The 17,655-nt window shown below is 36.9% G+C and overlaps 1 protein-coding gene across 14 annotated transcripts in view; it reads right to left on the bottom strand.

The window, feature by feature from the left end:
• Nckap5 (NCK associated protein 5) overlaps positions 1-17,655 on the bottom strand; it is a 953,350-nt gene that overhangs the window by 430,020 nt on the left and 505,675 nt on the right. For all 14 annotated transcript variants that reach the window (XM_048810448.1, XM_048810447.1, XM_048810455.1 and 11 more), the window contains one exon: positions 9,275-9,408. In XM_048810448.1, the coding sequence (XP_048666405.1) occupies positions 9,275-9,408 (134 nt within the window). The remainder of the gene's footprint in view (positions 1-9,274; positions 9,409-17,655) is intronic.

The following is a 17,655-nucleotide window of genomic DNA, read 5'->3' on the forward strand; positions in this document are numbered from 1 at the left end:
AATCTTAACTGAATCCAATGGCTATGCAGTCCCTGAAGTAAATGCAACTATTTTGATGGTAGCCTAGGTGTTTAGAAACACTGAATCAATTATCTGCATAGGTGGTTTGGTAATGCCATGTAAAGTTATACTAAAAAAGTAGAGGCCATAACTGAGGCACTATAGACAAAAAATATTATATCATCTTATGAACTTTGACATGGGAAAATGTTGGTCCCCAAATTTTCCTGTTAGTTGGATATAATTTCATTTATACCTTTGGCCTACATTTTGCTTGAGTATCATCTCAGTGGGTGAGAATTATCAAGTTTAAAATATCAGCAGCAGAGCATGTAAATCTGCAATTCAAGGCTAAATTCTGTGCAGAATACAAGTGCTTCATTTAAGATGCAATTTCTATCATGGATTATAATGTAAAAAATGAGTGAATGAGGGTACAGAAGGATTGTGTCACCAGAAGTCAGAACTCCTGAGTTCTAGGTCAGAATCCTTTTAGCCAGGTCCAAAAGTATGTGACTTCATTTTTAAGTCTGTATTCTGTTTTTACTAGATGTATGATACAATATGTTCTCCCTACCATGTATTAAGCTAGAGTAAGAATCAAATGAAATAATATAGAGGATGGTTTTAGAAACAATGACAAATAAATGATGTGTAAAGTACAGTCATCATTTCTGTAGCCAGGTTGTTATCAATATTAATTAAAATGCTTATTAGAAAATGTAACACCTTTAACTGGTTTTAGGAATTAAATATGTGAAAGAAATTCATATTTCCATCTTAAGAAAAAAGCATCCTGCCTCTTGCTACTATTATGCCTGACAGGTGAAAACCTTTGGTTGGGAGAAATGTGAAGAGAATTTTGAAACACAATTTAATGAAAACTACAAGACATTTCTTCTGTCAGACACCATAGCTTCAGCATAGCTAATTCCCTACTTTGTTCTCAGTAAACATGCTTAAAAGCTGGAGGCTGTTGGTTAGTAACAGATGTAGACATTTATAAACAAAGACAATCTTAACTGAATTATTTTTCACAAGTTAAACAAAGGATCTTAAAGAATAGTTACAAGAGTTTTGTAGTCAGCACTGAGAGACGTGCTCTGTGGAAGTGCTTCTCATTGAATGCACTGTCTATAGACCAGCAAGGTCATCAGAACAATAATCTATACTCCTGGGACTGCTGCCTTTGCACTTGACCCATATGCAACCATAGAGCAATGTTATCAGAGGGTCATAAAACACTCTCTGAAAGTAAACTTCACCCTATGGGAAGTAAACTTTCAATGCACCAAATTCCATTTAGTGCCCTGCAGAAAAGAAGTCTGCAAAAGAGTATTCTGAAATAGACAACTCATCTTTTATAGGTGAGCACTCTATCATAGAAGCCCAGGAATGGGAAATCAGGTCTACATCCTCCCAGGCCATCATGGTTTATAACTCTAAGAATGACGACTATTATCAAAGTTTTAAAGATCCCCAGAAATGGCCTTTCTACAATCTCCCTTGGAAGCAAATTTCTATCGTAAACACACTATTCATAAAATCCTTCCTTGTGCTTTCTACTTCAGGAAAGACACTCATTCCTGCATTCATTCATTCATTCTTCAACCAACAAATATTTACTGAATGCTTACCATGGCAAAGGTCTTTTGACAGCAATGTCAGAGAGGTACTGGAGAGGGAGAGAGATGTTCTTTACTGCTTGGATAGACAACAACCTTTAACTATTTAAATAATCATTAGGAGCAATGTATGAAAACACCTGCAAATTTGCAGAAAACATAAGGCTGTAGAAACACACTGAACAGTTAAAAGAACAAAAATTTGACTTTAGTAATGCTACAGGTCAAATGATCTTTGTTCTTCAACAGATAAATTCAAAAGAAAAGGAAGGGATAGAGAGTAACTTATAGGCGCAAAGAAACTTAAAAGATACATTCATCTTCTAAAACAAATAGGCAGGTTTAAACCAAAATATCTGAGGATACACGTATATTATGAATCTACTAAAGAAACAGGGAGGTTATTGTTTTAAAGTTATTTCATTGGGTGAATGATAAGATTGGGAAGGCTCACCTGGAGGGATCTTGGGAGGTTGACAGTTTTCTTTCTTGACCTAGTGTTGGTTACAAGGGTATTCACCTAAGAATAATTCATTAAACTAAGAAGTTTTTGAGTAGTTTTGGTTATGTATGTTTTTTCAAGAAATATCTATTAATGTGCAACAACTTGAGATTTGCTGATGGGAATGCAACATGGCACAGCTATTTTGGAAGACTATTTGGCAGTTTCTTATAAAGTGAAGCTAATGCTTACTATACAGCTCAGTAATTCCATTCTAGCTATTTGCCCAAGAGACAAGGCAACACCCTGTAGGATCCAGGTGTAAATATTTATACCAACTTTAATAATACTCTCTCCAAACTGTAGGAAACCCAACTGTTCATCAACCAGTGAATGGATAAACAAACAGTATTATCTGTATAAGGAATATATTACTCAGCAATAAGGATGAATTAATCATTGATGTGTGGAACATCATGTAGGCTTCTCAAAAGAATCACATTAAGTGAAAGAACAAGTCTTTCTGGAAAAGACAAATCTATAGTCAGAGAATTCAGATTAGTCCTTGTCAGGGGATTGAGATATAGGTAGGGAACTTATCGGGAACATGGAGATAGTCCAGTGTTTTGATTATGGTGGTAGTTACATGAGAGTATATGCTTTTCAAAACTTACCAAATTGTACACTGTAAAAAAATGATCTTTCTATAAACCTGACCAAGAAAATAAGCTTTTATTATCGAGCAGGAATAAATTTAGTTTCCAGTTGTAAAAGAGAAAAATATTCTTCTATATCCCAGACTTCCTCTCTTAAGAATGTATTGGGGTGGACATAGAGACACATTAGTCCCTGAAACTATATGTACTAAAGAGACTACATCACTGGTATTTTTATGATGTCTTTATTCAAAGAAATCATTTAGAAGTGAAAACAATTATGATTACTACTAAGTTCTCTCTGTTGAGGGTTTTTCCCAAAACCTGTTCAAATAAATCCTAAAAGAGACAACATCAGAGCCAAGAGCGATAAAGATCATGTTCACTGTAGAACATCTTAACTTCCTTTGCCAAGAAAGTTCCTTAGAATTTAATTTTGGCCGTCCTCAAAAGAAATTTTTCATCTGGTCTTGGCAGTTTTCTAATCTTGACTTCTCCACAGTCAAGTAACCAAAAGAGACATGGTCCATCAGCCCTACAGAGTGACACTGTGATGACAGCTAGCCTACTCCAACACTCAGATGAAAGCCCTTTGTCAGAAATTTCCGAGGCCTGGTTATCACTGCATAATTATTATTTCACCCAATAAACAAAAGCATTTCATTTTCTAATGCGCTGTCTTCAAAAGAGCATAAAAAGCATTATGAAACTATAATGCAATCCAATTTCCTCATTTTACAAATGAACAAATTGAGACCCAGAAGGGTCAAATTACTTAACCAGAGTTATTAAGCTACATATAAGTGGGACTAAAATGAGGCCCTACGCAAGCCACTGAACAGAACAGAGCTCCTTGAAATGAAATGGAAACTCCACTATGTATCAATATTGGGTGTCTTATCAGGAATGAATAATAGTTGATACAACTTCCATGTTGTGTGCCCAACAACAAGTAGCTCTTAACAGGAATTTAAGAAGAAATGTGTGACTATGTCAACACTTTTAAGGCATAAACAGAAGTACAAAGGAATAAAGGAATGTTCCATATTCAGTAAGTCAGTAGTTACCCAGGGAGCTGAAAATAGCTTTTCTTTCTAGTTCTGCACATAGTTGGTTTCACCCGTCCCCCGTTTGTTCAAGTGAGAGCTTACATGCTAGATCACTGAGATATACACTGCTGACATCAAAACATGATCTGTATTATGTTAAACAGGCATTTTTAAATATGCATTTAAAATATTTTCTTTCATCTGTTGTAATTTGATGGAACTCTATCCTTGGACCAACACTGCTTTGCCATTTTAAACCTGGTAGATTTACACAGAGTGGCAGATGAGAGGGCCCCCATTTTTATAAAAAGTCTCAGCCAGAAATATTGCTGATGGTGTGGAAATAGCAACTCCAAATCAATAGAAAATTGCCCTCTATATTCATCAGGAGGAACAAGGCACTCAGGAGAGCCGGCCACAGAGATGAGTTAAAGTTGATGAACGGTCTGAGATGGGAACAAATGTAGAAGAGGAACAGAAGAGCTGTTGATTGTCCAAAGGTCAATTGACAGCTTTTTTTCATCTTGTTGTATTTCACTCCTTCTAAAGATGCAGAGAAAATGTTCTTTTAATGTACCAGACAGATATAGAGGCAGAATGGAGTATGTGGGTAGCACATTTAAGGGCATATTATCCTCTTTCACACTCACTTCTATGCCAGGTGCCTACAGCTTCAGAATGGGCAGCAGAATATGAACCCTAGGATTTCATAAAGTCTCTGAGAGCCCATAATGTGAACAGCAACCAGCAAACAAGTCAAGTGGTGAAACCATTCCCGTTTATGGCTCCTTGAAGTTCAGCAGGCAGCAGACTGCACTTAAGCATAGCAATCAACTATGACAGGAGAATCCCTATTACAGTAAGCAAAGAGATAGCTCCAAGGCAGCAGATCACAGCATCAGGGGGAAGGACAGAACAGGGGCAGAGAAATCCTGGGGAAAGCCTGGAATTTTGACTTGGTTGATTTTTAACTATTCTGGATAATTAAGAATGACAAAACCTAATTGTTCCCATTGCTTAGATGTACAATGCCTGGTGTATAAACGGCCCTAAAGATACCACCACCTGCCTCAGGTACCCTTTATTAAAAGGTCCCTGTAAACAGTGGGGAGGGCTTAATTTGAAAGTATCTATTTTTTTCCTTCTCTGCATTTACATTAAGGAATATAAAGAGTTCCTGAAACTTCGAATGTGATACAGTTTGCTAACCAAAGAGGGTTTCTCAAGTGTGGCAGCCAGGTGGCGTATCTGCCAGAACAATTCTAATTTAAAGCTTCAAATCTGTCAATCATTAATTTCATCTGACTATTCATGCATCAGCATAATCCATTAATAAGTCTGAAATCTGGCTGTCCTGAGACTGGACAAAATTTCTCTCATTTACAGTTATGTTATAATATGGTGTTGTACATATGATTATGTATATGGTTTATATAAAATCAGTACTTGTAGAAATGCTTAGGTCTTCACGAGCCTATTTTTTAAAATAGCTATTATTACAAGTCAACAAATCCCACCCAACTTGGAGGTGATGTTCCTGAACATGCTCCTCCTAATGAATCTAGCTGTTGTGCAAATAGTTCATTAACTCCAATGGATAAAGAGGCTTGGGCTAAACTATTATTTCTTTAAGCAGACCAGAAGGCAGTGACATAGCCTCAGTCTACACCACTAAGCTGGCAGGCGACACAAGCACAACTCCAACAAGCATTCAGGGTGGGAAAAGAGTATGGAATTACAGATGATTACAAAACGAATCCCTCATAAAATATGCCCAGCCATGTATTCCTTCAGACAGTGGTAAGCAATCACGATCACATCTGGAAAGCATCTTTAATTTATATCCCCAAATAACAACAGCAGCAAGAGAAGGCCCTAATGACACCACCAACCTGCCTCAGGTACCCCTTATTAAAAGGGTTCTGTCAACAGTGGGGAGGGCTTAATTTGAAAGTATCTATTTTTTTTCCTTCTCTGCATTTACATTAAGGAATATAAATGGTCAGAAGAAGTTTGTTATATTTGTCTACAACCCTCTCCATGCAGGGAATTTCTGATTTATGAGTTTAGAGCTTATTATGTGGTTTCTGATTGCATATTCTTTTTCTTTTATTGTCCAAAGTTTGGACCATTGCTGTTCATCATACCCTAATCAGAGGTCAAGAGGGAGGAAGGCATCATGGATGGAAATTTGATGGTGATATAAAGGGAACCGCTCACTCAAACACCTTTATGTATTTTTATCGTAAGTGACCCTATTACTCATTAATACAGATAATCACAAATGTTCAGGTTTGCTGTGTGTCTTCAAGCCATCAGGCCTAGCACACAGCTGAAATTTCATAAACCAGAACCTAGACTTGCTTTCTTCAATCACTCATCCCGGCATCTGAAGAATACCATCTCCCACAAGCCCCTAACTGTTCAGTATCTGACTTTTTATTCAGTTCCTTCTCCATTGCCTCATATTATCTCTGAAGCTGAAATTGGAAGCCATTAAGTGCTATATTAAAGGCTCCCCTATTTATTATGCTATCAAATACTCCAAGAAACCCTTCGTACAACCAAACTCAGGCATCTGTATCTTATTGCTCTATGGAAAAAAAAATAGAAAGTACATACAGTGGTTGACTTAAGAGCATTGGGCAATAGAAAAGTTCTTATTTCAAGTGATCCTTCAGACATAAACCCAATATTCTTACTTCATGTATTACAAAATTCATAAACTGTTTAACTTTTCAGACTTAAGTGACATAGTGGAAGTAGTAGCATTCTTAAGAATTATCCTAATTTTCATCATCTTGAACCAATGTCTATTGTATCCATCAATGTCTCCTATGAAGAGCCCTATCTGATACATTCTATTATGAACTTATTTCCATAGATAGTGTTCCTCTACTAGGAAACAGCAGCCTTTGACTATGATATAACAATTACATGCCTCTTGTGTTTTCCTTTGCAACATGTTAGCCACTCATTCTCAGAAAACCTGTTGGGCTATGTGACTATGCCTACTTGACATTCTCCTTTTGTGATCTTTATTTTCTGCTTTTATTTTTCCAGCCTTACTGTAAATCTACCTTTTATTGTAAGCCATGCCACATTCTTTGAGATAGGAGATTATGAACAATCTTAAAAGGAAACCTCAGCTCATGAACAAATTATGTCCGCATCCCAAATAATAACCCCATACCAAATGAACTGATCAACCCAGAGTAAAAGTGATAAAATTATGAATATAAAATTTTTAATTCAATGTAATAGTTTGGATCATATAAATTATATGAACATTTAAATGTTAAACATGTCCGAGGGCATATTCTGTAATACTGAAAATTTTATAAAGACTTAAATTAACAGGATTATTTAAATAAGCATTAGTAGAAATATCTTCAAAACCAAAATTTAAACTATGAAAGGCTATCAGATGTGGTTCATTAGATCTCCCCAAATTATAGTGTAATTATCTTATCTCTTATTTATGCTTATCCCCCTCCATCTTTCACTGATTTATATTAGTTGTCTAGCTGTAATTGGACTTGAACTTTTCAGTTTCAATGAAGGTTTACATAAGAAAACTGATTATACTGGGGAAAAAAAATCCTCACAAAAGCAGTATGTAGAATCAACCACTATTTATCATACATATAATTATCTTTTCTTTCAGCTTAGGATACAGTTTTGCTCTTCTATAATTCAAATCTGTATAGGATTGTCATTTGATGTACAGCAGATGACCCGGCATCATATGAAAATAATTCACTGTGCCATGTGTCTCACATCATGGAAATCAATAGCTTGAATATAGAGACATCTCGATTAGACACTGAAAAAAAGCAAGATCTGCCTCCTCCTTTCCTGTATCATTAAAATGGCAAGTATTAAAAAAAAATGATACTTCTTTTAAAGTTGGTTTGGGGGGAATCTATTATTATTTCCAGTTGGGACACTGATGAGCATTTCCATCAAATGGAAGAAAAATTGAGAATATAAAGTAGTGTCAGTAACAGCCTGAGAGGGATGGAGTGTAGATTTGTTACAGTATCGATTGGTGCGTTTCTACAGCACCTGTGTAGTATCATGATCTTGTATAGCTTAACAGGGCACTTATGATCCTGAACACAGAGAAGTCATCCACTCTTCCTGCTTTGTTCCTTAAGAAGCCCCTAAACCAGAGTCACAGCAATCATCATATTAGACACAGTGAGGTAAATAACCTGAAGGCTGAAATTTGATCTCTCTGCAACATGTGAAAAACTTAAACTACCATTATATAACTTCATAACAAGTAAATCTATAGCATCAAACACTAATCTATAATCAAACAAATCCCAGTGACAAGTTAAAGGCAAGATTCCTAACAGTTCACTGGCAAAGCCTTGTAAAGCAACTGTCCAAACATGATACTGCTTGGGATAAGTTCATGTTGGAGAAGTGAAACAAATTATTTTCCTGATTTTATAAATGGTGAAAAATAGAAATGAAAGCATATTGTCCCTCACCGGGGCCCTGTATCTGGTCTAAGGAATATAAATGTACAAGTTTTATTTTTTCCCCATGTAACTGAATAGATTTTAACATAATGGGTTGAACTGTCACCTGGCCCCATATTAACTATAATTGCAGTTGAAAGATTCTAACTATGCCAGAATCAAATCTAAAAACAGCTCCTTTTTCAGAATCCTCCCTTCAAATTTTAGTTATATCTTTTTTTTTTTTTTTAAGTTTTGATTCCAGAAATTTAAACCAGAGGCGCTCAACCACTGAGCTACATTCCCAGCCCTTTTTAATATTTTATTTAGAGACAGGGTCTCACAGAGTTGCTTAGGGCCTCACAATGTGGCTGAGGCTGGATCTGAACTTTCGATCCTTGTGTGCCACCGCTCTCAGCTAGTTACATCTTTTTAAAAGAAAGGAATATATTGTTTTCAAAAAAAAAAAAAAAAGGAATGCATTGTTTTATTTTGCTTTGTTTTCTTTTCTTTAGCACACATAAATAAGTTTTTTTTTCTTTTTTAAAACTTTTTGTTTTAGTTTTAGATGGATATAATATCTTTACTTTCTTTTATTTATTTTTATGTGGTGCTGAGGATCAAACCCAGTGCCTCACACATACTAGGAAAGCGCTCCACCACTGAGCTATGACAGCCCTAAATGATTTTTTTTCTGAATGATTAGATCCACACTCACCTACTAGGACTGGGATGACAAGCACAATCTCACTTCTCTGACTGATCTGACACTGGACATGGTTATAGGTCCCAAAGACAACGCATACTCATAAAAGATCTTTTGAGAAGCCACTGGGGCAAAAAGCAGGCCACCAGTGTCAATATAGCCAAGACTACTTCAAGGGTAAGTGAAAAGTTTCAGAAAATTAGCCCAGATGTCATAGGATGGCTTAGTCAAAATAGAAAATCTAAATTGTTAGAAAATCAGCTTGAGCAATGAAAACCTAACCCAAGGGTGCACGAAGGGACACCTCTCAGTCAAGAACAGTACCTGGAGAACTGCCGCTGCAGACCGCGCATCTGAACTCTGTTGCGCTCTGACTCAAGGGTCACCTCCCGCAACCGCTTCTCACTTTGAAGACGCAAGTGTCTCTCCTCTTCCAGTTCATGTATCAGCTTCTCATGCTATGAAAGACACAGGGAAGAACTTTCAAAAATGTATTTAGGACAAAAAAATAACTAGTAATAGCTGTTGGTCCCTAAGTGCTAGCGTGAGCGTCATATGTGTTAATTTCATCCCAGTGACAACCCCATGAAATAGATTCTGTTATTTATCTATTGTTAGAGACGAGGGAACTAAGGATCAGTGAGATGTAAATAATGTATCCAACTTCAGAGACCAAAAGGTAACAGATTTTGAGTAGTGGATGATTTAATTCCAAAATTTTATGATTTCCCCTAAACCAAGTTGCTTTCGATGAAGAATGATGACCCCAATATACTATCGAAAGCAAAATAATTCAGATAATAATTAATAGGAGCATTATACCTATTCAAAATTATTTCATGTTCTCAATCTCTGCCATATTCTTTATATTACTGTTTTCATAAAAGGACAAAAACCTTCAAGTTTACAAGATAATGAATGAGTTTTAATTTTGCCATATGAGGTTTTCAGAGATAAAAATAAGCCAAATCACCCACTGTTTTTATAATTCTAGATAAATAGATCATTTTACCAATGGAGACTATGGATCAAAAGACAGACTGACTCAGAGTAGTTGGTTCTGCAAGGGCTTAGATCCCCCTTATAAAATTGATTTAGCTATTCTCTTTTTGTTTTGTATGAATTCTGTTATTCTTGTTGCCATTTTTAAGCATGACGTACTTATTGCTGCTACTAAATTGAGCACTTTCTATAAGAATATGTAATTCTATGATAAAACCAAAGATGCATAGTTTTATTATGAGGAACATAAATTACTAACAGGAAAGAAGAGAAGAAGAGACTTCTATGTTGCCATAAATCAAATTCTATTACTCTGTCGCATGGATTACTCAGGGTTAAATGCGATCCATCACATGGGGCGTACTCATAGAAAGTGACACAAAAGATGAATTTTCTTTAGTTCTAACTTATGAGGGGGAATTTGTCCTGAAGAAAATATCAGAGTCTCATCTAGAAATAAATCATTATCCTCTAAAAATGCCTACACATCCCCCTTCCTCTGCACCTTTGATCATGTCCTCGCTTCTGCTTCAAATACTCTCTAAGGTCTCCATTGGAAGCCAAGGGCCTTTCTAAGGCTCAGCTATAGCCACACCTTTTGGAATTCTTCCTCACCAGACCATCATTCTCTCCCTTCCTTGGATTCCAATAGTGCCTACTATACTTAACACCTTTAATGTTATGCTGTTGTTATTTTCCATATACATTTGTCATAATTTTTCAGCTGGATAAACATCTGTTGGACATGATGAGTAGATTGTAAGAGCAAATGCAATTTTTACATTTAGCACATGACCTAATAGTATTACTGGAAACATTCACTTATCAATTGTGAAGCAATCTTTTTTGTTAAGTCCTTAATCAATTTTTAACTCCCAAATCAGTTACTTTTATCAACATCAGAAAAAAATCAAAATTTTATACTGACACTTTAGAATGTGATATTCTGAAAGCTTTGGAAAGGAAAAAAAATTGGTCTTAGAAAAGAATTAGGCTAACTTGGTACAAATGGCTAAAATGGGAATTTTACATTATATACATTTTTTACCAATAAAAATACTCAGTTACTACACACAATCAACATTCTTTTCTTTGTGGACTCACTTGAGTCAGATCTGCTGTTATACTTCTCTTAAAAGTAAAAATTTGTTCCAGTGCAATTGATAAATCAGGGAACAACTTGAGCATGACACAAATCTCACCTTTGCTTCTGCCCAACTTCATTCATGAGAAAAATATTGTACCCTGCTGACCCAAGTTGCATAGAAATACACAAAATACACACATTTCAAACAGACCTCAGTCCACTGTGCACATCATGAGCCACAATCATTCTGCGCTCACTTTATGATAACTTAGCAGCTGCATGGCTTTTGACGCCCACACCCACAAGTCAACTGTAGGTCTTTTTCAAGGTAAAATGTCAAATTCATTGCAGTATTTATGTATTTCTTAACCATTTAACGCATGGAAAACTCCACTACCATTTTTATTAGTTTCTTTTTTTTTTTAAGGTGTCACTGACAAAATTTTTAGTATCGCATTCCTAGTCACATTCCCTGCCTTATGGTTTCTATTGCGTGGTTTTGCAGAGCGCAGTGATTTTTAGAAATATATATGCCATGTTATAGCTGGGCAGACTGTACATCATGATAGAGAAAAAAGGAATCAGAATCAAGAGCAGAATTCCAAAGCACTTTCCCTATCCAAGGACAAGCAAAGAGTTGAATGAAGCACAAAGAATCAAACATAAAAACCAAAGGATATCTTAAGTCCAAGTCTTTGTTCTGCAAATCATATCTTAAGTCCAAGTCTTTGTTTATAAATCATAGCCCTCACACAGCAACAGAGCTTGCATTAACTCATGCTAATTAAGCTATCCTCTAATTAAACCTCAAAGGGAAGAGATTCTAGCTTCTAACTCATTTTATTTTTTTTAAAAAAAAACTGTTCTACTAATGTTTTAACAGTTGCCTAAATCACTCAAGTATCAGAAGTCATTTCTATATGCACATTCCCAGGAAGGAGAAAATTCTGATAATTCCCTCATTTAATAAAGGGGAAAAGAACTATGTACCACCAAATGGATTCATTCATTCTCTTAGAACTTATGTGTTCCCTGAGCTGCTACTATGTGCCAAACACTTGACCAGCTCTGGAGGGTAGCAATGAACCAAAGAGGCATGATTCTGACTCCAATAGACTAACAGAGCAGTGGCAGGTGCCAAAGAAACTACCGCAACGGAAAACATGTCATTTTCAACTAATGAGTAATTAAAGGTTTATCGAAGCAAGAGGAATTTATGGGGTGCGGTGGATTAGAGGAAGGCTTCTTTGTGTGAGTAGCATTGACACCAAAACCTCTGTGATCACTCAGTGCTTAATAGTGAAGATAAAGGATCAGCATGCCAGGCAGAGTGGGCAGCAAGGGCAGAGTCCTTTGTCACACATAGCAAGAACAAAGAGAAGCCCCATGTAGCTGAAGCCTGGTGAGCAAGGAACAGCCACAGCATGCGATAAAGGTGGAAACAGCAGAGGCTGGACACTGGTGGACCACCACCATCCTATGAAGGATTTGAGACTGGATCCTGAAAAAAAAAAAAAACAATGGTCACTTGGTACCAAGGCTTAATCATGTGAGTGATAGGATCTGATTAAGATTTTTGCAAATTTCATTCTGGCTATTGTGTGAAGAAAAAACAGAATCTAGCGGCTAACTACAGAATGAGGAAATATTTAAATAGAAACTGGTGAACCCTACCAGCTTTTAAAACACAGTGGTTTTAGACAGGCCATGTAACACTTCACTCTTTTAAGCCAATTCCTTTCTATACATTGAGAAGAGTGAAATGGCCCAAGCTGCATTCATAGTGATACTGTGAGGAAATAGCAAAATAATATGTATTTTAAAAGCTTGAAAGTCCTAAAATAAATTAATATGGATGTTTCCTATTAATGTAAAATTAGTATTTTGATTTTAATTAATAGAATTAGCTTTCTATATTTCATAGTAAATGTATAATTATGATATATTTTAATTCTTATATGAATGCAATAGTTTGGGAATCAATACTTTTAATTATACTTTAAAACAGATAAAGAACATTTGTCTGGCTCACCCTTGGCAGAGAATTCATGACTGTGTTTCAAAACATGATAGATCAGAAATAAAAATGCATTGCACCCTTATATTGAATTGGCTATAATAAAAATTTTAAGATTAAAAATTGAAAGTTTAGGTGCAAAATAAAATTTGCACAAAAAATAAATGTAACGATATAGTTTATATTGCCTAATGTAGTTCAGCTAATTTTGATAAATTCTCTAGGAACTTTAGTCTTTAATGATCATTACATATTAGAGAAATATTCTAGTAATACATCTTTTAAAAAATTAAAAATGTATTTCAATTTATATCATACATTAAAATGTCTTTCCCACAATATTAATGTAAATTTTAATATGAGAATAAAGAAGCTAATTATTATGGATCCCATCTACAATGTATACAACTCTTTATTTGGCCTTTCTTAAAAGATATTTTTAACCCCATTATGAAGTATAATTTCAAACAGATGGTCTGATGTATGGTGTGCCAAACCCTCAGGGAGAAATTAAAATATGAACACTTGATTTCAAATATAAAAAGTCAATCTGTACCTCTATCCTAAGTCTAATTATATTTGGTGACTCTCATTACATCAGTGGGTGGTGATATTGGCAAAGTGAAAAAAAAAGATTGAAAGGCAGGAATTTTCTTTACTTGGTGTGCAAATTCTAGCTCCACCATCCATGGCCACCTTGTTAAGTAAAATTTCCACCATTACAGGACAGGCCCCACCCACATCTGCCCAAGGCACACCTCTGTGAGTCCTGCTTAGTGAATACAAGGAAGCAGTAGTTTTCTCCATGTGTTCTGCAGTGACCTGATGCTTGAGAGATGTGTGATGACATACAGAATAGTTTTCACAATGTTTCTTTTTTAAAAAAATTCTTGAAATGTGTTCAAGTTGCAAAACTCCTAATCATAATACTTGTGATGAATAATACGTAGATCAAAGAATCATAGGAGAAACAGTAATAACCCTGGGTAGGCCGATCTAAGGTGGCTGGCCAGAAGGAGGCAGCATTCTGTGTCGCTCCATGACTTGGGACTCAACAAGTGAGAATACTGCTTCTCTTCAAGGGATATTCCTGCTTCCGCACAGGAATCACAGCCACCATGACCATGCAGGGTTCCAGGACTCGGCATCAGAGTAGGTTTCCCAATTATTCGCCCACGTAGGACTACCTGGTACCTGAGCGGGACCACCAGCATCAGCACTCGAACAGAACATTCGGCCACCCATCTGAGCAGAAATCCAGGATGCAGCTCCCACACAGGACACCTGGAGGCTACCCACGCACAGGGTCCCTAGCCGCCACTCCTGTGTGGACCCCCATCAACCAACCTGGGGAACCCCCGTCACCTCCATATTGGGACTGTGCAGCAAAGGAGATAGTCCCCTATGTGCTATAGTCCGCCTACACCCGGGAACTACACACAGGCTCTCTAGACAGCCATAGCACATGCTGCATGCCACAGACCCAGTCTCTGAACTCATGGTCCAACACCATCGCCCAGCTCCCCTCACCCAACCCAACAGCTCATCGCTGAAAGCAAACACCTCCTTCTTGGATCACCTTCATCACCATCTTTAGTAAGGGCAACTCCCAGTTTGGAACTCTGGCACCCAGTTTCTAACTTCACCTTCTCTCCAGCAGCTGCTAACTTGGCACAGTGCCTGCCCAACAAAACAACAGCTGTCAGCAGGGCAGGTGTGGAGGGCACCCAAAGTGCCACACATAAGAGCCCCAGAGAGAAAGGTTCCTTATTAGGAAGAAGTAAAGGAGAGGGTGAGAATTATATGGATTAGAGACCAACAGAGACCGGGAACTGGGAGGTCTTCAGGTGAGATAAGGAGATAAGACCAGGCAATCACATCACAGGAACAGGCCCAAAAAGAGATCCCTGAGGTGCAGTTTCCCTTCAGGGACTGACTGGTGCCAGACCCCATTTCCAGGTGCTCTCTATCCAGGAAAAACCCTCCCTCCCTGGTTACATTCACCATCCTGTGGGCAGAGATACCAGCTAACAACAAACAACCCCACCAATTAGATAAAAAAAGGAAGCAGAAAATATATTGATCTCCAACCAAAACAACTCTTGTTTCTTCTTTTGAGATTTTTTTTGTTTCTTCTCCCTCTTTATTCTCCAGCCTTCATATCCCCAACATATGTGAAACCAAGTACTTTCCATGAATTAGGATACTGAGGTCTGAGACAACTGAATAGTATATTTCAGTTGTGTTGTATATTTTCTTTTTTGTTGTTGTTGTTATTTTTTCTTTTTTTCCAAGTTTTACTAATTTAACATTTTTTATTTTTCTTAAAATATATGGGTGTTTGTTTTGTGTACTCTACTGTCTTCCCTCTTACTTGTCTACTCAAAATTATGTCCTCTCTATTCTCCTGCTGCTAACTTTCTTCTTTAGATTTCTCTTTCACACTTCCTAAGATATAACAACTCTATATCCTTAACTCCTCCATCCTCGGCATATCTTCCTACACCTCACCCCCAGGTTCTTTGTCCACTGTTGAGAGCCACAGCCGAAGGGGCCCCAGCAAACTTCCAGCTGCCAGCAAACTTCCAGCTGCCGGCTGATGATTGGCTCACAGCGGCCCCAGCAACATCTAGCTGATTGGCTCCTCGGCCCCAGCAACATCTAGCTGATTGGCTCCTCTGCGGTGATGCTCATTGGGCTGTTTCCCTGCCCTTTCAGACCACGGAGCTGCTCATTGGGGGACTTTTTTGGCTCCGCCCACGTGACCCAGCCAATCGGCCTCAAGAGCAGGAGGATTGTGGGAGGTGGAGAGAAGCTTGGGTGGGAGAGAGAGGCTTGTGGAAAGCCGGTGGTGGCAGTTGAGGCTCTGAGGGGTTTTCCTGAGAGGCTGTTTTGTTTGGCGTGTGTGGTTCTAAAAATAAAGTTAGTTTCTTTTGACAAGTGGCTCCTGATTGTGCCCAGCCAGACTGCGGCAGTCCACCACCAGAAACTATAAACCCTTTTACAAACCTACTGATTATATTGTAGATAATAACTGAATTCACTATTTCTGTACATTGTGACCAAACTATAAATGTCTATTAGCAACTATTTGTTTTTAGGTGATATATTGTTTATATTGGAATCTGTTAACATTGTCCTAACCCTCAAAGGAGAGGTACTGGAACCCTACAGGGGAACTATAAGCCTATAAGGTAAAAATGGTAATACCTTGGATCCACAGTTCTAGAAGGGAAGACACACAATCAATGTGAAAAGACAAGGGAACAAAGTGCCCCCAACAAATCAAAATACCACATTATTAGAATCCATGGCCATCACAGCAGATGAAATGACAGAAGGAGTGTAGGATGTACATAATTAAAATGTTCTGTGAATTAGAGAATGATATAAGAGAGCAGATACAGGCATCAAAAGATCATTTCGACAAAATCTATATAAACAAATACAGAAAGCAAAAGATTACTCCAATAGGGAGATAGAGGTTCTAAAGAAAAAACAAACAGAAATTTTTGAAATTAAAGAAGCAATAAACCAAATTAAAAGTTCAATTGAAATCAACACCAACAGATTAGACCACTTGGAAGACAGGACCTCAGACAATAAAGACAAAATATATAATCTTGAAAAGAATGTAGAGCACACAGTGAAAATGGTAAGAAGTCATGATTAGAACATTCAAGAAATATGGAATATCATAAAAAGACCAAATTTAAGAGTTATTGGGATAGAGGAAGGATAGAGTTCTAAACCAAAGGAATAAACAACCTATTCAATGAAATAATATCAGAAAATTTTCCAAACATGAAGAAAGAATTGGAAAACCAAATTCAAGAGGCTTATAATAGGACACCAAATGTACAAAACCACAACAGATCCACACCAAGGCATATTATAATGAAAATGTCTAATATACAGAATAAGGAGAGAATATTAAAAGCCATGAGAGAAAGGAATGAGATTATATATAGGGGGAAACAAATTATGTGCGGGTTTTTCAACCCAGACCCTGAAAGTTAGAATATCCTGGAATAACATATCAATCTTTGAAAGAAAATGATGCCAACCAAGAATTTTGTATTCAGCAAAATTAAGCTTTAGATTTGATGATGCAATAAAAACTTTCCATGATAAGTAAAAATTAAAAGAATTTACAGCTAGAAAACTTGTACTACAGAACATCCTTGGCAAAATATTCTATGAAGAAGAAATGAAAAACAACAATGAAAATCATCAGAGGGAGGTATTACACTAAAGGAAAAACTAAGCAAAGGAGAATCCAAGTCAAGTTAAGTAATGAAAATGGCTGGGAATACAAATCATGTCTCAATAATAACCCTGAATGTTAATGGCCTAAACTCACCAGTCAATAGACATTGGCTAGCCTATTAGATGAAAAAACGGGAAAAAAAGACCCAACAGTATCTCAAAGAGACTCATCACATAGGAAAAGATATACACCGACTAAAGGTAAAAGGTTGGGAAAAATCATATCACTCACATGGAATGCAGAAGCAAGCAGGGGTTTCCATCCTCATATCAAATAAATTAGACTTTAAGCTAAAGTTAATGAAAAGGAATAAAGAAGGACATTTCACA

This window comes from Marmota marmota, unplaced genomic scaffold, assembly GCF_001458135.2.
Source record: "Marmota marmota marmota unplaced genomic scaffold, marMar, whole genome shotgun sequence".
NCBI classification, from domain to species: Eukaryota; Metazoa; Chordata; class Mammalia; order Rodentia; family Sciuridae; genus Marmota; species Marmota marmota.